General features: G+C 42.4%; 1 protein-coding gene across 1 annotated transcript in view; it reads right to left on the bottom strand.

Annotated features, from left to right (window-relative positions):
- Positions 1–24,369, bottom strand: part of CDC23 (cell division cycle 23) — a gene marked incomplete in the record, with an annotated part of 1,734,005 nt that overhangs the window by 1,011,133 nt on the left and 698,503 nt on the right. Inside the window, 1 exon segment of the mRNA XM_044069509.1 lies at positions 21,065–21,242. Within this exon segment, the coding sequence (XP_043925444.1) occupies positions 21,065–21,242 (178 nt within the window).

Here is a 24,369-nt window from a genome sequence, read left to right on the forward strand (position 1 = left end):
TGATAGGGACATGCAGGTATGCCTCCTTGAGGTCCAAATTTACTAGCAAAGCTTTCTTGCTCAACATGGGAAGAAGCTGCTGTAGTGTTAGCATCTTGAATTTGGGTACTTGTAACAAGGTGTTTAGAATTGAAAGGTCCAGAATGGGTCTCCAAGCATTGTCCTTTCTGGGGACTAGAAAGAGCCTTGAGTAAAATCCTTGGCCTTGGTCCTGTGTAGGTACCAGTTGAATGGCTCTCATGTCCATGAGAGCTGTAATTTGTTTTTGTGCCTCTGTCCATTGATTTTGTGGCAAGTTTGGCATTCCTTTCATCATTGGCAAGGTGTGGAAATGGAATCTGTATCCTTGTGAGATAATGTCTAGGACCCATTTGTCCTTTGTTACGATGCGCCAGTTGTCTATAAAAAAAATGCTAATTTTCCTCCCAAGGGAGCTGCCAAGATATTTTTGCTTGACAGTTTGAGGTTTAAGTCATTGTGTTTGTCTTCTAGTAGTTTGGGACTTGTCTTCTCCTCCCTTCTGTGTTGCAGTGCCCCATTGGTGAGGTTTGTAAGGGATTTGTGCTTGTCCTCTGCCCCTTGGGCGTCTGTATTTACCCCTCTGTGGTCTGTCAGAATTTATTTGTATTTATTTATTTATTTGCAGTTTGTTTACCAGGATAGTCCATTGGGCCAAAAAGAACCCATTTTCAATAGAGTCCTAGGGAGAAAAGCTCCAAGAAGCAAACAAACTAGGTACAAACAATAGACTGCTAATAAAAATAATACAATTGTGAAAGATACAAACATTTGAGTTCAAAATTCAGGAAACTTTCAAACAATACAATCTAGTGAATGATAATGTGAAGTATTTATGCTGTGAAAAGTGATAATACTTTACACATACAGAGTAGTTATTTTGTAAGGAACATAAGCTTTATAAGGTACAGTCTGGTAACATGAGTGTTAAAAAGATGTAAATACCATATTTTTATGAGGGGTGGGAGCAAGAACATTCCCATTGGGACCTTAGATACATATGAAGAGATTTTTTGAACATGTAATGATTGGAAGTGGTGCGAATGGATGGTGGGAGTTAGTTCCAGAGACGAGCTAGGTTAAAGGATAGTAAGTTTTTCCCTGGGGGACGAGTTGGTTTATGTACTTCCAGTAGGTTTTGATTGTTTGACCTTAAAACTCTATCGGGTAGGTGCATCTTGAAGGCAGAAGACAAGGAGGGACAGAGAGATGGGTTGAGAATGAGCTTGTGGGCTAAAGTTAGCTGAGTATAGTTGAGTTGATTTGGTAGTTTAAGCCAATTTAGTTTTTGGAGAGAGGAACAGTGGTGGGTGGAGGACCTGTGGCCGTTAGTGAACTTTGCGATTTTGTTGTAGCAAGAGGAAAGTTGTTTTTTTTTAGAGAGGACTGAAGATTAGTTAGCAGTGGTGCTCCGTAGAGAAGGGAGGGGATAAGAAAGGAAGAAGAGAGAGTGATTTTAGAGGAGCTTGAGGTACTGATTCTGACGATAGAGCATGCCTAGTTTTTGATGGGTTTTTTTAATATTTAGTTGTAGATGGGAGCTGAAATTAAGCTGAAAAGGAAGTTGGAAAGGACCAATTTTTTGCTGGTCAATTTCGGCTGAAGCGTGGGGGTTGTACCTGTAAGAAATCTTTGACCGTCTGCACAGATTTTGCCTTATCCTCCATTTTCTTTAAAACCTCTTCTGCTTTATCCCCAAATAAGACATCCTGCTGCAAGGGTGCATCTAGTAACTTTGCTTTAACATGATCAGGCAGAGTTTGTTCCTTTAACCAAGCATGCCTACGTATAACAGACCAAGTAACAGCTGCTCTACAGGAAGCTTCCAAGGAATCAAATCCACACTGTAAAGCATGTTTTCCCACCTGTTCAGCTGCATGCAACAGATCCTGCATTTCTTTGAATTCAGACTGTTGAGGGTGCATGCTCATCTTTTGTTTTATTTGAGACATTAGGAATTGCTGGTATTTCAGCATGTGAAATTGACAATTTAGTGCTCTCATAGCTAGAGTAGCTGAGGTGTAAACCTTCTTCCCCCACCTATCTAGTGCTCTGGAGTCCCTTTCAGAGGGTACAGGATTTTTAGCCATAGAAGCTTTAGCCCCTTTGGGACCCTGGGAGATTGTCTCTGGGTCAGCAACAGGGCTTTTGTAAAGGAATGTGTGTGAGTCAGGCACTCTATAATATCTATATGGTTTGGCTGGAGCAGGAGGCAGAGAATCTGGATTTAGACTAGATTCTAAGTAAACATTATCCACAATGTCTAAAACTGGAGGGATAGTAAGTGGTCTGTGCTGGGGGAGTAAAAGAAACTCTCGGAGCCTTTTCTTTGAGTTGTAGTCCAGAACTTCCCAGTGGAAATGTTCCCTCATGGTATGCAAGGTTTCCCCAAAGGAATAGTCTTCAGGGGGAGAAGCTGAGGGAATGGAATCTTCAGCATCAGAATGTTAATAAGGGGGAAAAGGAGCAATCCTGTTCCACAGAGGAGCCTGAGGAAATAGACACTTGACCAGAGGAGGCATAATCCTCTTGTCTAGGCCTTTTGTCTGGGGGTGGGGGGGTGGGAACCCCTGATTAAAGAAATCAAATCTTCAGCCATTCTAAGCATCTGTTTCTTAGGCATGGGGCCTTGAACTGGAGACTGATGTGCAGTCTTTTTTGGTTTTAGAGGAGTCTTAAGCTTAGCATAAGATTTTATGGTGAGAGTAGTCAGTCTGAAGACACCTTCTGTAACTGAAGGCATTTCCGCAGCACCGGCTTCTCTTTCTGCAATGTTGTTGGTAGGGCCTAAAGAAAATGGCTGCGTCTGCCTAGAACTCTCTGCTTGAGAATCCGAAGCGGTCTGGGGTTCCAATTGTGTGGTCATCAGGGGCTGCGTAGGCGCCTCACTGAAAACCGGAGAACCAGCGACCCGCCCAGCCGAGGCCTCGGAGTCTGGCTTGGATCTAGGCTGCCTGTCTTTATCTTTGCTTTTTTATGCACGCCGGTAGTCGGTTGTTCCGACGGCATAGGGTAATTAAATTTCCTACCGAAGTAGTGTCATGCGAAATCAAAGCGTTGCTTTATAGTTTGCTTATTGAACCTAGCACAAAACCGACAACCAGTGACGTCGTGGTCTGGGCCTAGGCAAGGTATACAATAAGAATGAAAGTCCTTATGAGGTATTTGCTTCCCACAAGAAATGCAATTGTTAACTTTTTCTGACATCGGACTTAGGCAAGAAAAGGTTCCCCAACGGGGTACTTGGCTTTGAAGACTTCGGACTGAAATTTGATTCGAAAATCTCAGGTGTCGGTCGACTGGCACTTGCGAACTGCTTCTGCTTCAGGCACCGCACGGCAAGAAAGACTAGAGAAAATGGCATCAGATGCCTCTTATATACCCCTGGCGCACTGCCGTCAGGGAAGAAGCGACAGCAACCGATGCCGGACTAAGACTTGGAAATTCGGGAGGACTGCGGGACCGCCTGATGGCAGGATAACCCAAGTGTGATGACTGCAGCAGGGTAACACGATGAACATCTGCAATCATCTAGTAAGGAGCACTAGGAAAAGATACGAGTGCAACTTGATCACTTTTACAAAGGCTAACAAAAATATTTAAATGTCTCAAACATATCAACGTGGTCAAGAATGACATTTAAATGACTGATTAAAAAGAGCTAGCGAGTACATTTGCTGAAATGTTCTCAGCTCCAAATGTTCCTTAAACAAAAAGTTATGTACTCACCATGTTACATCTGTGTTGTCCATTTTCATTCTCTCTCCACTGATTGGTCTCTTTTTCCAGATCCTCGGACCCAAACTCCTCCCTTTACCCATACTGTCCCACCAGCCTAACATACCTCAAATCAAGTCTGCTGCCCACAGAAGTCAATGGATAATACTCAAGATAATGCAAGAAAACGGAATAAGAAAAGGTGCTAGAGAAACAACAAACAGTTCCCAAAGTGATACTCTCAGGCCTTTCCAGGAGCACAGGGAAGGGGCATTAGGAGGGTGGGAAGTTGAAGAATGAATATGGACGACACAGATGTAACATTATGGTGAGTACATATTTTTATCTGATATTGTCATTTTCATTCATTCCTCAACTGATGGGACAGATTGCCCAGCTATATGAACCTTGGGTGGTCCTTATGGAAGGATACTACAGAGTACTGTGGAGCCAAAAGCAGCTCTGTTCCTAGAAATCAAACCCAACTTTTAATGAGCAATAAAAGTATGAGCACTGGACTAAGTGTCAGCTGCACAAATGTAATCTTTGGAAGCTCTTGACCAAAAAGCTGAAGACACAGCCATAGACTTCATGGAATGAGCTCTAGGAGGCTTAGGCAAGGACAATCCTCTTTTACTAAAGACAAAGGAGATACAATCAGCTAACCATTTGGCCAGTGTAACTTTAGAAACTGACTGCCTAATCTGTTAGGTGAGAAGGATACAAACATCTGGTCAGTCTACCAGAAATCTTTGGTTCTATGGAGATAAAACAAAGTTGTCTATGTACATCCAAAATATGGAAAATGTACTCTCCCTTGTTTGAAAAATTTGGAAAGAAAACCATGAGGTGAATGCCTTGGTTGTTAATAGACTCAAACTACCTTTTGGGGGGGGGGGGGGAACGGGCTGGTCCATAAGGAAAAACTGTCTGTGGAAAACCAGATAAGAAGGTTTGGAAGACAGAGCCTGGAGTTTGGATACTTGTATAGCTGATGTATTAGTGACTAGAAAAATGGTTTTCCAAGACAAAAAAACTTAAGGTCTGACCTGGCTGAGGGTTCAAAGTGGCCTTGGGTCAGAGCTTGAAGCAAAATATTTCTATTCCAAGGAGTAGAAGCCTTTAGTGGAGGTCTAAGTAAAAAAGTCCCTTTGGGAAAGGCTTTGCAAAATTTAGAAGAAGCTAAGAAAGAATTATTTTCATCTAGACAGAAGTTTGAAATTGCAGTCAACTGTACCTTAATAGTAGAAAAACTAACCCCTTCATTGAAAATTGAAGCTAAAAATCAAGTACCACCAGTATATGGGCAGAATAGGGGTCCAGATCCCTCAAGAGCCTAGAACACAAATCTTTTCCATTTGTAAATCTTTCTAGTAGAAGGTTTTTGAGAAGATAAAATATAACAGACCGGGGAGGAGAGCCTGGGCTGTCTACCAGTCGGCGGAACTGAAAAAAACGTGCTGTCAGTTTGAGGCCTGTTAAATGCAGATGAGCCATACCCAGTCGGGAGAGACAGAAGGTCTGGATTGGGATCCAGTATTCAAGGCAGATGTAGATGACAAGGCCAGAGGAAGGGGAACCGAATTTGATTAGGCTAAAAAGGTGCAAGGAGGATAACTGTGCTCTTCAACCGGTATGCTTTCTGTAGAAATTTGGGGATGAGAGGTAAATGGGGGGTGTAAACATTCAGACGACAGTAGGGCCAATCCTAAACTAGGGGATTTCTCAGTCACTCCCCCATTGGAAAGATTAGGGTAAAGAACCTGCTGCACTTGTTGAGGGGAGAAGCGAAAATCTCACAGAATGGCTGGCCCCATTGACAGAAAAATTCTGCCACTGACATTGAGAGACCACTCGAAAGGCATCAGAATGGACCTGTTTAGTTTGTCTGCACTCATGTTCACTTTCTCTGGTATGTGTGTTCCTATTAGAAAGCAGCCTGAAGAGAACTCATTACCACACTCAATGCTTCTCGATATAGCGGGTAACATCTGGTTCCTTCCTATTTATGTACCAGACTACAGACATTGTCCACCTGAACAGCAACAGCCCCAGAAGGGAGAGCATCTTGAAAGGCCTGCAATGCTAGGAAGACTGCTCATTTCCCCGGACACCGACGTGTATTGGCCTCTTTTGGGGGCCACATACCTTGGACTGTCCTTCTCAAGTAGTGTCCCCCCTACCCCAGTTTGGAGGAGTCTGTAGTCACCATGGCTGTGGGTAGGAAAAGAACAAAAGGATTGCCTTGAGAAACTCCGAACGAAGCCATCAAAGTTATATTTTTTGCAAGATTGAGTGATCTTGACTGGGCGGATAAAGACTGCTGAAGAACAGACCACTATACCGAAAGAGTCCACTGCAGAATCTGCATGTATAACCTTGCTAAAGGAACTAGGATGACAGCTGCTGCCATGGACCCAAAGGCTTGTAAACTTACACATACTGGCAGAGACATGTGCAAGACCATTTTCATGACCTGGGATCTGATTGTCTGTATTCGTGTAGGTGGAAGACAGGCCGTGTGACTGTTAGATGACCACCTATGAACTCCAGACTCAGAGTGGGTTTGAGTTGAGACTTGCTGTAGCTGACTGTGATGATGCCTACATGAAGACAAAACTGGAGCAAGTAGTCCCTTGCCTGTAGAAGTAGATGTCTGGATGGGGCAGTTAGGACCCAGTCATTTATGTAAGGAAAAGCACTGAATCCCAGCAGTCTCAGGTGAGCTGTAACCACCGCCATGCATTTGGTGAACACTCTGGGGGCTGTGGTGAGGCCAAAGGGCAGAGCTCTGAACTGGTAATGACTGGTTCCCAGCTGGAGGCGCTGATGTCTCCTGGAGCACCTGTTCACTTTGATGAGATAGTACGCATCCTGAAGATCTACTGAGCACATCTAATCATCCTTTCCCAGTAGAGGCAAAATGGACTGAACCGTGACCATATGGAATCTTGTATATTTAACATATTGGTTTAACATACCAAGATCCAGGATGGGTCCTAAGTCCCCTGTTTTCTTTGGCACTAAGAAGAATCTTGAGTAAGTTCTGGATTCTGTCTAGTCTGGAGGACCTCCTGAATGACTCTCTTTCTAAACAGCTTTCCTATTTGTAATGCTGCCATCTCCCACTGACTGGGTGAAACATCAGGGATTCTTTTCATTTTGCAGGGGGAATTTGTGAAAATGGTAAGATGTAACCTCGGGATATATTTCTCTGCACCCAGGAATCTTTTGTGATCGATGTACAGACTCTTCCTAGTGCAGGAACAAACACCCCACAACTGCCTCTAAAGGGCAACAGTCGGGCCACCTTTCAGGAGCGATAGTACAGTTCCTCTGAGAAGGAATCCTGGAAACCCTCTTTCTGTGGGCCACCTCTGCTGTGGGGACAGCTTCGTCCATTAGTGTCCCCCTCCCCCCTCTGCGAGAAACATCTCCTAGCGATTTTTGAAAAGGATGCTGGGATTTGCGGAACTACATCGTTCTACCCCCTCACTTGATTCCCGGAGAAAGGCCTTTGAGGGGTAGAAAAATGAATGTATTTCTATGCAGAAAAGGTCTTTGCTTCTTTTTCACATATGGAGAGTTTTTTTTTTTTTTTTTTTTACTTTCAGGGCAAATAAGGAAGATCAGTCAAATGATGCACTGATGAATGAAGATCTGCAGGGCCCTGCAAATTCACATAGGCACACCCAGGCACGTCTCCTAATGGCTGTGCCTGAACCCACTGCACATAAGGTACCTTCCACCATGGGGGAAATCAGCCTCATGGACGGGTTAGTTATAGACTGAAGGGTCACCAGTTGCAAAGGGACTCTTCTGTTCCTCTACAGACATGAATCCAGTAAGAGATTTAAGTAAGTTCTTAGTCAGATCTCTTTGCAGTCTCTTAAAATTTGCCAAGTAATTTAACAAACACAGAGCAAAGGTCTCTGAAGCATAAACGTGCTTACTAAATCTGTCCAAGGCCCTAGATTCTGATTTAGAGGGATAGACAGAAGAGCTCTGCAAGCTCCTTCTTAGTGGCTGTTGCCACTACCATGGCATCAACTAAGACCCCTTTGCTCCAGTGTGTACTGTCCTTTGGGGGGCTAGAAACTTATCTGGACACTTAGGGGATGGGTTCCACAGTATCCGGTTCCTTCCATGCCTGGCGAGAGACAAGGTCTATAAGTTCATCAGCTGGGGCGGGGGTTCATCAAAGCCGTAGCGAGGCCAGACCTGAAAGCCTCCAGGAACACTGACTCCTTTTGGGAAGGGATGTCGAAGACCAACCACCTTTTTGCTTTACAAGTTCCAAAATGTCTCCAAAGGAAACGTTTTCAGGTGGAGATCTGGGGGACCCTTCCCCTTCATCAAAATCTGCCTCCTCAATGTCCCCTTTTACACATTCTCTTCCAAAGTTTCTCATCAGTGAGATGGTCTGGTGAGGTATCAGACATGTTAGGGGAGTCCTGAGGGGCTGACTGGAGACTTGAATGGGCTGGCTGTCCCAGTGGAATAGAAGACTTAAGCTCAGAGCAACAATCCGAAGGTGGCAGAGTGATATGATCTGAGGTGGGTTGGGATGTCCTTTCTCTAGGTAAAGAAAAAGACCTCTCCACAATCTCAAAGGCAGAGTGCCTAGGGAAGACTGACACTGGAAGTAGTGAAGCAGACATTTCCTGCACCACCAACCCCTTAAACCCTGTAAGTACTCCACCAGACGGTGGAGTCAGACTAGACTGGTGTCAGAGCCATGGACTAAAACTAAATGCCAAGAAATGCATAATAGTATCCTTTGGGAAGTCATCCATCCCTGGTAACTATCATATTGACAACATACCCCCTTAGAGTTGACCCAGTAGTCAGGGACTTAGGGACACACAGATAAAAATCTAGTCTTTGACCATCACATGTCTACAGTGCTGAGAAAATCATTCTATGCTGCACAACTTATAAACATAGGTATGGCATCCAAGTCCAAGGAAGACATTGTTCCACTGTATTCGGCATTCATCAGTCCTATCACCGAGTGTAATTCCCCCTTTGGCATGTACATAACCAGGTATATCCAACAATTGGAACATCCATAGAGATTCCTCACTAAAAGAATAAAGGGCGTAAGCAACATGTCCTGTGCAGACTGCCTCAAGGCCCTATACCAGTCTTCTTTCTCCTACAGGCTTTTGAAGGGAGATCTATGCCTAGCATACAGGGCGTTGTCAGAATCCACTCTGATGGACCTCCTGCAAATCCGCAAAACAAACAGCACCAGAATTACCCACTTTAAAGACTTACCTGTGCTATACACAGGACTTGCTGGAGAGATAGGTATGTATCCCAGAGACTACCCAGTCTATGGAACAGGCTCCCCAACCTTGTGAAGCAGAGCTCCTCCCTAACCCAATTCAAGTGCAACTTGGACAATTGGATGGGAAACCAGAAATTCATCCCTGGCTTGGCACCTACGTCTCAGACACAGGTAACGTGTAAATGGTTAATCTCCCAGGCCCATGCTTACCACTTATCAAGAGTATCAGAGCTTCTCAAAGATTTAGGATGCATAGCTAGGCTTAAAAAGGCCCTTGTGGGCATTAGCCTAGTAAACACCTATGAATCTAGAGCTGTCCAGAGCCTAAGCTCCAAGGGGCAGGGATGGCTTTGATAGCTTCAGTGTCAACCTTGGTGCCTTGGATTCATCACCTATGCTTTGGCTCCTACAGTTTTTTGGCTCCAAAAGACTTGGAGCTTGACGGTTCAGGGAAGCAACAGGAGTCGAAGAATGATCCGTCTTTGGATCTGATGAGGACAACCCCAGGGATCTTGGATCAGAGAGCTTCGAAACAGCAGGCCAGATCGGATAAGGAAAAACTAGAGTAGTACTAGTCATGGACAGGCTCATGTATCTGATAGGAGACAAAGATAGAATTACCCCCCCCCCCCCCCATACAGATCTGAGCACTGTGGAATTTCTTCATCATCCCACCTACTTCAGCCTTGGGCAAACTACTGGAAGACCTGAAAGAGGTGCTAGTGGATGGTGGCCTTGAATGCTTGCAAGAAGACTCCTGCAAAAATGGAGAAGCGAGCTGAGAAGATACCAGAAGAGGTGATTGATCAGAATCAATTTTGATTTTTGGAACAGTAGGATCCAAAGGCATCAGGATCTGACAATTTTAACATCTCTGGAGGTGGCTCTGAGGACGGTCCCAAAGATGTTGTAGGATCCAGAGATCTCTTTCTAGACTCTTTGCCCTTGGCAGCTGAGTCAGACTTTCCTTTGTCAGATTTTTGTTGATGGGGTTTGAGCCCCAAGCTGGAGTAGAGGAGGAAGGAAGAAAACCCTCCCAAACAAGTTGTGTCTAGCCATGAGCGCCCTGGAGCTGACTCCATCAAAAAATTTAACAATCTGTATCTAAGTGGGCAGTACCCAAACAGATGCATTCCCTGTGGGCATCTGAATTAGCCTGTGGCCAAAGGAGATGCATTTTGGAACATGGTAGGTTTATCAGCCATCCTAGCATATACCTAAAACAGGGACGGTCCAAAAAGAAATAACTACATGGGCAACTGTTGCTCTGCACCAATAGTCAATTCCTCCCTGGTTAGATCAGACCACAAACTAATCACCATGGAAATCCACATCTCACCCAAACCTCCCGCAATGGTATCCACCAGAAAAAACTTCTCCACAGCCGACTTTGGACTCCTAAAATCAGAGGTGGCTAACTTCATGGCACCCATGCCAATAGAAAATAGATGCATGACTGACAAATCATACACCAATGCACTGTACGAGCACGTACATAAATGCATGGAACTAGCCATACCCAACAGAACCAAGATCTCTCCTTAAAAAAGGGAAGCCAGTCTGGTGATCCCCTGCCATTAATAAACTCTACAACAGGAGGAAACTGTTGCAGAAAAAGGTGAAGCCCCAAGACTGGAAAAATTCCCTTATTAGCCTCAACAAAAAGTTGAGATCACGCATCAAAACCTCCAAAGCCAGCTATGAAGGCAGAATTGCGGCAGACACTAAGAACAACCACAAAGCCTTCTACAGTTGTATCAAGAATATCCATGGCAATACCCAGATTTGCTCTGAGTTACTGCACAATGGTACCTCCTATACTGCGGCAACAGATATTGCCAACATACTGGCCGATAGATTCAGTGCTAACTTTACCCCTCTCTAACCCCCCCAAGGGGCAAATCTCAAAACCGGAATGTCAGGCACCCAGCATTACTGAAGCACAGGTTAAAGCTGCATTGTCTAAGGTCAAGAATACAGCTTCCATGGGACCAGACAATATCATTGGCTGTACTCTACATGAATTACAAAGTGAACTGGCACCACATCTGTGTGCTCTGTTCACTCACAGCCACACCTCCGGCATTGTCCCTACCAAAAAGTGCACTGCTACAGTCATCCCTCTCCATAAAGGAGGAGCGACTACAAACCCTGTAAATTATCGCACCATTAGCCTGATGAGCCTGATATGTAAGGCTATGAAGAGCATCATCATGGACCTAATTAACAAGGATATAAGGAAGCTCCAAACTGTACAGCCCACGCAATTTAATTTTTTGTGAAAGGTAGATAGATCATGCCTGCTCAACCTGGTTGACTTCTTTGAGTCAGTCACCAGAGCGGTGGATGAAGGTAAGGCAGTTCATACAGCCTACCTTGATCTGGCAAAGACCTGTGATACCATTCCTTACTCAGGAATTATTCATAAATTCAGCAAAGTATCAACCCACTATATCGTTAAGTGGTGGCAAATTGGCTCACAGATAGAACCCACAGTGTGAAAGTAGTGGACTCCAAGTCAGACTGCCGACCAGTCAGGAGTGGAGTCCCACAGGGATCGGTCCTGGGTCCTCTTGTTTGGCATCTACTTCTCAGAAGTCAAGGACAACACGGAGGGACTCTGGCTGACCAAATTCGCAGAAGACTGCAAGCTGGGAGCCATTATTAACTCCCCAAGTGATGCAGACATCCTATAGAAAGGCCTCACTGAGACCAATGACTGGTGTCGAAACCATGGCCTTAAGCTTAATGCCAAAAAATGCGTAATTATCTTCTGAGAAAAACTCAGTTTCCACTAATTACCACATCAATAGGAGCTCACTGAACACTGAAGGTGTTCTAAGAGATCTGGGGACACAGGTAGACAGCAACCTCTCCTTCGACCAACACATTGTCACTGTGGTCAGAAAGTCCCTTTATGTGGCACATCTCATTACCATGGGCTTTGCATCCAGGAATGACAACCAAGAGGTCATCATTTCTCTACTCTTCCCTCATTAGACCAATAAGAGTATAATGCCTCATTTGACATGTACCTCACTAGACACCTGCAACAGCTGGAGAGGCCACAAAAGTACCTCACGAAGAGGATCCTAGGACTTAAACACATGTCCTACATGGAGAGCCTCAAAAAGCTCCAGTTATTCTCTGTCTCATATCGTCCACCAAGAGGCAACCTCTGCTTCACTTACAAAACCATGTCTGACCCAGCTGCGTTAGAAATGCTACATCTGAAGAAATCCCAATCCCTCCGCACCACACGCTTGAGACCTCAACCTCATTACCACAATCAACAGAACATGCTGGAGGGACAGGTTCATAACCCAGAGACTACCCATGCTGTGGAACAGACTTCCCATACATGTCAAGCAGAGCACCTCACTAGCCCTCTTCAAGAGAAATCTTGATGAGTGGATGGGAAACAAAGATCATTCCAATGGCTCTACTTGACAGAGGCACTGGGAACTAATGTGCGGCACAATGCCAGGGCACTTCTATGGGCTAGGCTTGTAAAGGCCCCAGGGCCATTACCCTAGTACACACCTATGAACTACAAGAATGGAAGCAGAAAATATGTATGTAACTTTTTTTTGGGGGGGGGCAAGAAAGACTACCAAGAATGCTAGTTAAGAATACCCTAAAATAAGATAGGAAGAGAACAGAGAAATGAAAGCCAAAGTAACCAGCAATGACACTAAGAAATACCGAGATCTTGGTAAAAGTTGTGCAGGAAGAGAAAAGACTCTACTAAAAGGGGAGGGAAATGGCTGGAATAAAGGGAGGAAGGTGACAGAAATAAAGCAGAAGCTGATTGGAGGAAAAAATTGAAAAACTCACTGTTTTAACCCAAGAACACCAATAAGTTGACTGCGAGAGGATCTGTTTCTGTAGCAACATGGCAGCAAACGAAATCTGAGGTATGTTAGGCTGGCGGGGTAAGAGGAGTAAAGGGAAGAGCTCGACGGTTTCAATCCAAGGATTTGGAGGAAGCAGCCAAGTCAGATCAGAGACCCATCAGTTGAGGAATGAATGGAAATGACATTAGAGCTTAAATTTCATGAATGGTGTGGTTCATGCCCAAATATCTCAGCCACGGATGCTAAGGAAGTACTATAAACAGCTGCTGGGGCCTGACGATTTTTTGGTTCCCTGTAACCAGTGGCTTTTTCAAGAGTCTACATAGTCAAGTGTATAGAAGACTGCAGATGTTATTTCCATTCACAATGGGGGTAATAACAATATGGACTACTTTGTCACTGGGAAGTATTTTGTACAGGTTCTTTATTAACTAATAAATGTAATGCTTAAACCAAACTTGAGTATTTTTTTAAGCATGGGTTCAGTAAGGGAAGACTTTCATATCCACTCTGACTAACATTTATCAGAATGTGTGTGAAGCAGTGTATATAGAGTACCTGGACTTTTTTAATGCTAGTGTGTACCATAGTGTGCTGATCAGAACACTGAATAATACAAATATCGACAGGTATATTATGTGGATTAGTAACTGCCTGACAGGTATTTCAGAGTCAAGACAGAAGACAAACTTTCAGGCTGTCTTTTTTACAGTGGGAGTTCCGAGTGTCAGATTTACATCTGGTTGCATTTAATTTTTGTCTGATTTCCTGGTAGAAAAGGGTGTGTGGGTCAGCAAGTTTGCCGATTTCTCTAAATTAAAACTGGGTCATTTGGGTCTTCAGTTAAGGCTCAAGCTAGGATCCTAAGATTGACTGGGAAAAAAAAAAAAAACTCCTTGGAATTTAATGTTAATAAAAGTTAAACATTTTTGAATTAATAATTTAAGTTTAAGGCACTGTCCATCATAATGGGCCTATAATCAAGTTCAGCTACAAAAATTCTTCATTATCAGATTAAAAAGGCAAACAATTTAAAGATCATGTTGCATCCTGACAAAAATAAATGCAACATTTGCATTCAGTTTTCACTAATTTGCAAAGTTGTCTGGTAGCTAGTCTAATCCTATTTTCACATAAAATCATTATCAGAATATGACAAAGTCACAGCTGAAGTTTTCACTTTTTTGTAGCTGCAATTCTGATGTGTGGTCTGGTGTGACATGCAGTTGGGAGTGGAAGCCAAAAAAGGAAAGTTTCCTCCCATGAGAATAAGAATGAATTACTATTAGGTTGGTACCACCTTTTCTTTAAATTTCTAGTCTCCCACCAGAACACAAGTGCTCTTCAGCAATTACAATCTGCTTGCTGAGCACACTCAAGCAAATCTGCAGTCTGTGGCTACCACTCCATCCATACAGTATAAGAAGGAATCAGTACTGCAAACTAAACAAGGATATACATTTTGAGCCTCAAGAGCAGGGTCAAGTCCACCCAGGCATTCTACTTGTATGTTTTATGAGAGTGAAGCTATTACATTAGCAGCATTTCTTAGTAGTTCTCAGCTTGCTAACAAAACTGACTGTTGTAGCCTTGTGCCCCCCCCCCCACTAGTACAGTAATCCTAACTGTCCAATAGACAGTATACATTTAATTCACATCCCTGTGACTAAATTAACCATCAAGCAGCCCTCTCAGTGCTTTCTGCCTTAGTTTGTATCACTTGGAGGCCCACCTGTTTATTTGCATCTCTATACATTCCCTTTCATTGCTAATGTATCTCCCTACTCTAATCTGTGCACAAACTGGTTACTAATCAGCAAGTCAATGTGAAGACACTCCCAACCTTAATAAACCTTGCTCTATCTTCTCTCCTTCACTTTACAGGTAGTTTGAATTATTACTTACCCTCTCTGAGGCCTTCACTGATTTCCACTGATTGCCTCTCTGGTTTCTTTGCATTCCACCTGGTTTACACCCGTTGTGCTCCCTCCCTCCCCCAATACAAAGTCTATATTAGAATCCTGCTGAGCATGGAGCCATCTTTAAATTTCTAGTCTCCCACCGGGACACAAGTGCTCTTCAGCAATTACACTCTGCTTGCCGGTAAGCCATTAGACCTCAGGAATTTGTTTTAAAACTGTTCAGATTTGTAAAGTAATACTTACTTTTTCTCTTGTCTTGGTTGGCTCTGCCCCGCTCCATTCGCCCTCGCTAATGCTCAGGCTCTCTCCGCCCCCACTACCTCTACATTTATAGTAATCACAGCCACACCCACAGCTCACCCTCACATCACCTCCACCAATCACAGCTCAAGTCATATCACATTATACTGCACCAACGTGCTCCACACAAAATACTCCCAATCCCTCTCATTCCCACTAGGCATTTTTTTACATCACCCTCACTACTTCCTCATCCACATATAGTGCAACCCTATAATTCTTATTCAGACCCCCCACCTAGAAACAACTTAAACTTTATAACTATGACTATCACACAACTAAGTCTAGTCTGTCTTCTCATAATTCTTTATACCACCACAAGTTATCACTCTAGCAATATCCCTAAACTTAGTAGCAAAACACTACATTATGCACTCTCGTATACAGACACCACACATTACATCTGCCCACAGTTATTCAAGAACTACACAAAGGACCAATTCAGGACTAAACACATATGCTCTCATTCCTACTCCAAAAAAACAATACTTTCTCACACTCCTCACCAAACTCCAACATCTGTATAACCATTTTAACTCCAGGCTCATCATAAGTGGGGATATCCACCCCAACCCAGGCCCAAATCCATCCTGTCCAACTCAAACTGCTCCAACACAAATGTCAGAACATAACATCCCCACTTTCTTCATCCCTGGGCAAATCAACAACAGCAGCAAAACCAACCATCTTTTAATGCTAAATATTAATATTAGAAGTATCAAAAATAAAATACCTGAACTCCAGGCCACAATAGCACACTACTCCCCAGGCATAGTTGTGTTAACAGAAACCTGGCTAAATAAAAACATAGCTAACTCAGAAGTTCTCCCTACCGGCTACAATATCATTAGACAAGACAGACCACTTCGTAAAGGGTGTGGAACTGCCTTACTGTACAAGTCAAACTTAACTGTCAGTCAATTACCAAACTCCTACCCCTCCCCCAATAATTGGGACATCTCAACTTCACACTAAAAACGTCATCACCATAATTGTGATCTATATGCCACCTGGTAATACACCTGCTAGCCTTGAAGACTTCTTATCCTGGTGTTCTTCCACATACTCACAAGAAACCCTTATTCTGGGGGACTTCAACCTAGATTGGTTCATTTGTATATCAGAACCACCATGTAATCTAATAAATCTCCATGGCTACCAGCAGCTAGTCCAAATTCCAACTAGATGTGATAAAAAAATCTAAAAGGGAATAACATCCTTGACTGGGTCCTAACAACCCCACATTGTACCCTCACACAGGCAGTCTCCCAGACACCTTACCTGACCACAACATAATATACTTTATACATAGTAGAACAAGCATATGCAAAACCACTAACTATATATATCCACTAAAAAACACAAACAAAATTCTCTCCTGAGGTCCTCAACACTTTACTCTGTAACTAGACCCCCCTCTAAAAACCCTCCCACTTGACCAGGCTGTAGCATATTTCAACAAAACATTTCTACAACACCTAGACACGGTTGCGCCATTGCGCAAAATCAAGGTTAGAACCTCTACAAACCCCTGGCTCAGTAAAGAAACCAAACAAATCGTCAAGTCCAGAGACACTGCCTGGCTTTACTATCAAAAAAACAAAGAAACACAAAGCCTAAGTACCAAGAACTGCGCAATAGTGCAAAAAATGCATTGAGCCGGACAAAAAATCCTACTACACAACATTACAAACTAAATACCAACACAACCAGCAAAAATTTTGTAAAAATGTAAACCAGCTACTAAAATCCACCCAAAAGGCTACCCCCACCAAACCAACCACCCCTGACACTAAATTTCCCATTGAAACACAATTCAACTCCCACTTTGTGAACCCAATTCTATCCTTATATCACAGGGCAGTTCCTTCCTCACTATCCCCCCAACACAAACACGAATACAAGCTTTACCCTCAAAACAGTTTCCACCACTTCAATCAAAAGCATGCTCTCCAAACTAAGAACCTCATCTACAGCAGCCGACCTACTCCCCATCTATTTCTTGAAACTCACAGCAGATGCTATTGCTATCCTAGTCTCCACTCTCATAAACAGATCAATTGTTGAAAACTATGTGCCCAAACTCTGGAAAATATCCTATGTTACACACATACATAAAGGTGGGACCTCCACTGAACCTAACTATAGACCCATTGCTTTACTCTCCCCCCTGTCCAAAATCCTAGAAAAATGCATCCATACCCAGATGCTAAGCTATCTCCTACACAGCAACATCCTGTCACCTACTCAGTATGGTTTCAGACCTGTCCATAGTACCACTACAGTCCTCCTCTGCTTCACAGACACAGTAAACAGTCTCAAAAATGAAGGCCTACAAGTGTGAACTCTTTTTGGATATGTCCAAAGCATTTGGCACAGTCTCACACCAAATCCTGCTAAACAAACTAAACCAATATCATCTATGAATTTCCACTCTTACCTGGTTCCAAAGCTACTTAACTGACAGGTACCAAGCTGTGAAATGGGAAAATTCTCTCTCTCCTCAGCTGCCCATAACTATAGGAGTCCCACAGGGTTTTATCTTAGGACCACTACTATTCACAGTCTTCACAAATGACCTCCATACCCCCACACAGCATGCATCTATAATTCAGTATGCAGATGACACTACCTTAATCTGTGCTGCACAAAACATTCCCACCCTCCTGCAAACAACTGAACTAGCATTCTCTGACGTTGAAAACTACCTTACCAAATCCCAACTTATCCTCAATCCAAAGAAAACTCAGCTTATGATTATAACCAGTTCTAACAAAAACACTAACAGTCAATTCACTATCTACTCCACTAATGCTACTCCAATTGCTCCAGTGGCACAGGCTAAGCTATTGGGAATAACCATAGACTCCCACCTAAAATTTGATAATCATCTCAACTTAACTATTAAAAAAGTACATGCCAAACTGGGGTCGCTCTACTGTATCAAACCATTTCTTACCAACACCACAAGATCAGCCATTGCTCACTCCCACCTTCTATCCACCCTACTCTATGCATCTCCCATTCCGACTAATATCAACAAAACTGAACTAAGCAAAATGGAAGCCTGCTGTAACAGAATTGCCCGCTTTGCTGCAAATTGCTCATATAGAACTCATCACTGTACTGCTTTGAGACAGCTCCACTGGCTTGAACTGCCCAACCTCCTAACCTACAATCAGCTCTGCCTCTGTCATTCTATTACCTCCCCAATAAGTGTCCTGCCCTCAAAAACCTAGTACAACATCACTCAGCCAAAAGGCCTCTTAGATCATCAAGCAAACTACTACTAGAAGTCACCAGCAGCTACAATAGCTTTGGAGATGCACTATATAGTAGTTCAGTAGCTAAAAAATGGAACTTTGTCCCTACTAGCATTCAAAACACATCATCCAAAGCCTCCTTTAAAGACCTCATCAGGCAACATCTCAAGCAAAGTTGGCAGTGCCATGATTGATCCCCAGGCTAGTGAAAGCGGATAACACATACATACAAAATCTAGAGCACTTGATAATAGTTTTCAATCTTACAAACACTGGCTAATCTACAATGTATGTACTGCACCTGTGTACTATGTATGTATTCTACCTATGTTCCAAATTTCAGCTGTACACCACAAATCTATTAACTCATTCCCTCCAGTAGAGCTCTTTTGAGTGTGTACCTTTAACTCCTAGTGGACGTGGCTTCAGCATTTAAAAATTGAAGTTATCACCTTACATTTTTAACAAATACCCATTGACAGAGGTTATATATCAATACAATTGTGTTTGCTATCATGTATGCTTCAAGATAAAATTTTCCAATACCTTGTATGTAACATGGTTTTGGAATTAATGCAAATATGAACAGGCAATATTTGACGCCTAGAGGAGCAGTAGGGTGTAACTGCAGAAACGCCTGGAGATGCACTTGGCTGTAATGAGTTAATTATCTTTATTTTTAAAAATCATTTTTTTGTTCGTTCTCTCCACTGTAACTATGTGCCACATACCACTGTAAAAACATGTCTCCTGTAATTTGTGTGTGTACTGATCATGTCTAAATAACTAAATGTGCCTGTAATTTTTCTTTGTGGAGCTTTTCTCCCCAGGCCTCTGCTGAAAAAGGGCCTTTTCGGCTCAGACACCCCCGGTTAACAAATGTAAAATAAAATAAATCAATTTTTATATCAACATACACATTTTCCCTTAAACTACATGGCTGCTTAACGGGAAATGAAAATGTCTTTTTCCTCTCTATATTTTAACCACTCATAGCTCCTAGCAACAGCAATATGTGAAAGTGTCAAGTTTTGAGCTAGGCATTTTACTGTACATATTACCTTGTATTTTCGTCTAGGAGGCAAATTAATACTTCTTTCCTGATTTGCATTAACCTGATCCTAGTTGAAAGGATAATGTCATTTCAGCTGAAACAAACATTCAGAGTACCATTTTTTTTTTTTTTTACTTAATTAGTAATGGTCATTTCCAGGGACAGTTTTGCAAAGTTACAGGAAATGGCTCACTTTTGAAGAGACTAACAAATCATGGAAATTCTTTTTTTTTTTCTTCAAGTGCAATTGGCACACAACAGAAGAATCCCGACTCTACTAGTGTGACGACCACTCCAGATGTTTGGCAGGCAAGTGCGACAGGTTATTTTCCTCCACGGTCGAAGTTGGAAAATTCAAGTTGAGGCTTACAGTTTGAAATATATTGAATACTGATTATCCAAATGCTCTGCCCTAAAATTTAACAAGAATATCTGAAAATAGCACACAAACTTGCTAGGAGAGTTAGTCTATGACATTGTAAGTGTCTGTTAGGAGACAAATCTGGTCAGCTATTCTATGACATTATTACTCTGTGTTTTCTGAATGTTGAATGAAGTGGAATAACTCCATTTTGGCTTCTGGAAGGTTGTGAGCCCACACTTACAGAATATTCTGTCACTGGAATATGGATTAACTATTACAAATGTATCAAATGCAGCTGCTTAAAACATACCTCAAAATGCTATTTACCTAAGGAACTCAAAAAGGGACCCGAGAACACAAATCAAGACTGGCATGCTTTTGGCTGCACATTTTTTAAGCAAATCTAGAAACCACAAAAAAAAAAAAATCAGTTTCAGTTCTGTTCAAGGTAAAAAAAAAGATTAAAAGAAATATATACTACTGTTATGATATCAGGTCTAAATAAACTATATATGTCAGTCTTTTTTAAAATGAGCATTAAAAAGCATTTTCTTCATTAAAATTTTAATGTAGCTGTTCTTCAGCCTTTGAAGTAAGGAGCACAACAAGGATATTTTATACATAAATATCACAATGATATCTTAAAATACATAAAACACTCCAGATATAAAAGACCATTCAAATCAGGGAGTACAGCCAAAACAATCAGGATTAGTGGCACAGCCTTGATGAAAATGATTAAGTCTAAAGTGTACACCCAAATATAAATTCCTCATTAAACAATGACTTTTCATTTACTCTAAAGAATTCTGTCAAACACAAATGCCTATGTCACACAGTTAACTACAAAGTAATTCCAGTTCCAAGGACAAATTCAAGAAAAACAAATTTACAGTTACAATAGATTTTATACTGAATCACCATCAGAAACCTTTCCAAATAATAAACAACAACAAGGACTTATAGATCTTATTACTCAATTCACTAGTAGCAGTCAAACAGTTTAGGTCAGCCTATGGGATGGGAATGGGACATCTACTCCTACTAAAACATGGGCCAAAAGACACCTTTCCCCCTTAAGTACTGAGGTCTAAACATTAAGAATGAATGAAAAAAATAAATGGGTGAATATCACTTCCTTAAAACAGCCACATTTGCAGAACATGGGACATTTTAAGGTATATACTATATCCAAGTAAGCTCTATATCAATTTCCTCATTCTTCACTCTAAAGTGTTCCTTTGATGTGAATCATAGCTTCTCAGACCTGACTTACCTCTAATATTATGATAGGCAACAGCGATCTGAGACATGATGTAGGTGCTTTTGGAAAATCCTGCATCAATCAAACTCTGGTACTTCTGCAAGGCCTCTTCAATAAGCTGCAACTCTGTATAAATATGGGCCAAAAAAAATTCCTTCATCCAGGTATCTGGCAGAGACAGGGATTTTAGCTAATGGAAAAAATACATTCTTTCAATTTCTTGCACTGTTGTATTAAATTCTTAAACAGGTTACTGAAGAATAATAAAGTTGAAAAAAACACTACATACAATCTGGAAAGTATACAATCAGTGATTATGTAAGCACTTACAAATATTTTATCTATACCCATTTTCTGTATTCATATAACTGGCAGCATGATTTTCCACACAAAAGCTTATTGGTACCCTACACATACAAAAGCAATGGTTTGCAAATCATCACAGACATTCCTATCCAGTATCGGTTCCCTGCCTTATGCCTGCTACAGTTGTGGCACAATCCTGGACAAGAAAAGGCAGATATCAGAAAATGAATGCGTAAGCAACATTTTTTGTAATGTGCTGCCAGATGCTTCACAAACAAATGAAAAAGGAAGTATAGCAGGGAATAACTTCTGAGAAGATTGTTTATCATTCATGTAATATGCTTCATTCTTTAACTCCTTGCATGCAGCATATCTTAAAAATATAATGCAGAACTGGAAGCTGAAATATTGTTAAGAATACAATGCAGGGACTGAAGCTGCATGTTTTTTTTCTGTTAAAGTATCCCCACTTCTCACCTCCCTTAACACACTCACACATTTTATAAACATGTGAGGAGACCAAAATCAAAAATTAAAAAAAAAACAAAAAATTCCTTGTTTTCCAACCTTTCTGAGCTAGTCTAGTCCAGTTTTCAGGCTTTGCTGAATACAGGACTGAGGTAAAGGTTCCTGTGTTGCCCATATCATAATTGGATAGTTAGGTGGCTTCCTTGTTCACTGTGAGAGAGGGAACTCTGAGCAGCCTATCTGTCCCTGTAGGAGTGGTCCCAGCCCAGCAACTTGTAGCTCATTGGCCATTTTTGGCTAATTTCTATGCTTTTTGATCTCCCTGGTATAAAAAACGCTTAGTGCGGTTTTGCGCTTGTATACAGCTCAGCAGGCTCCTCGTGGTGCCCTGCAGGGTCCTACAAGCGGCAAAGAGACAAAAGAGAGACTTTGGACTTGATTAAGTATTGTTTATGCTTGTTTCCCGAAACACTAATTCCGCCTAAAACGCGGCTTTTCAGCGCTTCTGTGGATCCCTAGTGATATCTGCATTGCTTCCTGTACTTATTTCTTTGTTACACTTGAAATAAAGTTACTGTTTGTCGTTTTTGCATTTAAGTTACCGGTAACACAGTCGCAGGCTACACACTCAAGTGCGCTAGCCTCCTCTGTGTATTTAAAGTAATTTAATCTCTGCATTTCTGTTTCTGAAAAAAAAAAAAAAATTCCTTGTTTTCCCGCCTTTCTGAACTAGTCTAGTCCAGTTTTCAGGCTTTGCTGAATCCAGGACTGTGGTAAAGGTTCCTTTGTTGCCCATATCATACTTGGATAATTAGGTGGCTTCCTTGTTCACTGTGAGAGAGGGAACTCTGAGCAGCCTGTCCCTGTAGGAGTAGTCCCAGCCCAGCAACTTGTAGCTCATTGGCCATTTTGGGCTAATTTCTATCCTTTTTGATCTCCCTGGTATAAAAACCGCTTGGCGCGGTTCTGCGCTCCACGCAGCACTATTTAGCTGCGGTTAAACTATTCCAGGCTCCACGAAGTCTGCACTTCAGTTTTTCCCTTGAAACTTGAAACACTTCAACCCAGCACTAGAAATAAGGCAATTTAAGACCGGCACTTACTAAAACTCACTAAAACTAGCACTAGCTTACAGCTTGCACTTCAGCCCTGTACTCAGGAAATATAAGGCGCTCTACTCATCCAATCAGCAATACAGTCCCAACCACCTATTCAGGCATGTTCAAGGGACAGCTTCAGGTGTGCTCTCCGGTCCAGCTGGTGAATCTGGGCATCCTGAGGCAATGTTACAATTGCCTCATGTACACAGACAACTCCCTCCTCCTCCCAACCAACACAAACATATGTGAGAGATGCAGCTACACAGCCAAACTGGAGGCTAAGCTCTCTCAACCCACGACTGGATCAACCAGTCACAAGGAGAAGGGCAACACCAGCACCACATTACCAGACTCACATAGACCAGCCATAGCTGCACCAGAAAACAACTCTCAGAAACACGCAAAAACATACTCTGAGGCTCTAAATAAGAACCTGCCTAAACAGAGACCTCCTAAGCATACACCCAAGCAACCCCCACCCCACAACAGAAACCAGGTAACACATACGTCACGTCAGTGTGCCAAGCAAAAACAGCCCCTAAGGCAAAATAACACCTAACACACCTAGTTAATTGGTGATTCTATCATCAGGCGCACAGACGTCCCACTCACTAGGCTGAACAAGGAGAAGGTTACCGTAAGCTGCCTGTCGGGTGCCAGAATCCGCCATATAACACATGCACTCAGGTCACTCCACAAGTACAAATATGACTCTGTCATTGTACATGTTGGCACAAATGACCTGAGATGTACCTCCCTGGACTACATGGAGAAGCTCTCTGACCATGTAGCCCAGGCTGGTATGACTCAGTAGCATCCTGCCCTCACCCAAAATTATGCCAGCATACGAAGAAAAAATGATCAGTTTCAACAATTGGTTAAACTACTGGTGTCATTCAAAGGGGATCCAGTACTTGTCAGCCTGGGACGACATGCTTTACAAGCCACGTTGCTTCATCAGAGATGGCTTGCACCTGTCGCCCCTGGACTTTCGAATACTGGCCAAGACTCTTGCTGCCCCAATACTGCCTTTTTTAGGCAAGGCTCAAAAAACAAACCCGCCTCAATAAACAACAATAATAAACAAAAATTGAGGGTAATGCTGCTCAACGCCAGAAGTCTAAATCTCAAAATGCATGCACTCAAGGCTGCTCTTAGTATGGAAGAAATCGATGTATGTGCAGTGACAGAAACCTGGTTCAAGGTTCCAGAGAGCACCCCAGCACTACCAGGCTATAACTCCTACCATACCTTTAGGTCCCAAACCAGGACCGGAACACAAAAGGAGGGGGTGTGTCCATATTAATCAAGAACACCCACACCTCCAGGTTAGTAGCACAGCAAGCGGAATCTGAGACCATCCAAGTGCAATTGACAGCGGGTAAATTGACTGTTCAATTTATAGCTATAGCTTGCTACAGATCTCCCACCTTGTCTCAGGAC

Source organism: Protopterus annectens, chromosome 4.part0, assembly GCF_019279795.1.
Source record: "Protopterus annectens isolate FY-2018-M chromosome 4.part0, PAN1.0, whole genome shotgun sequence".
NCBI classification, from domain to species: Eukaryota; Metazoa; Chordata; order Ceratodontiformes; family Protopteridae; genus Protopterus; species Protopterus annectens.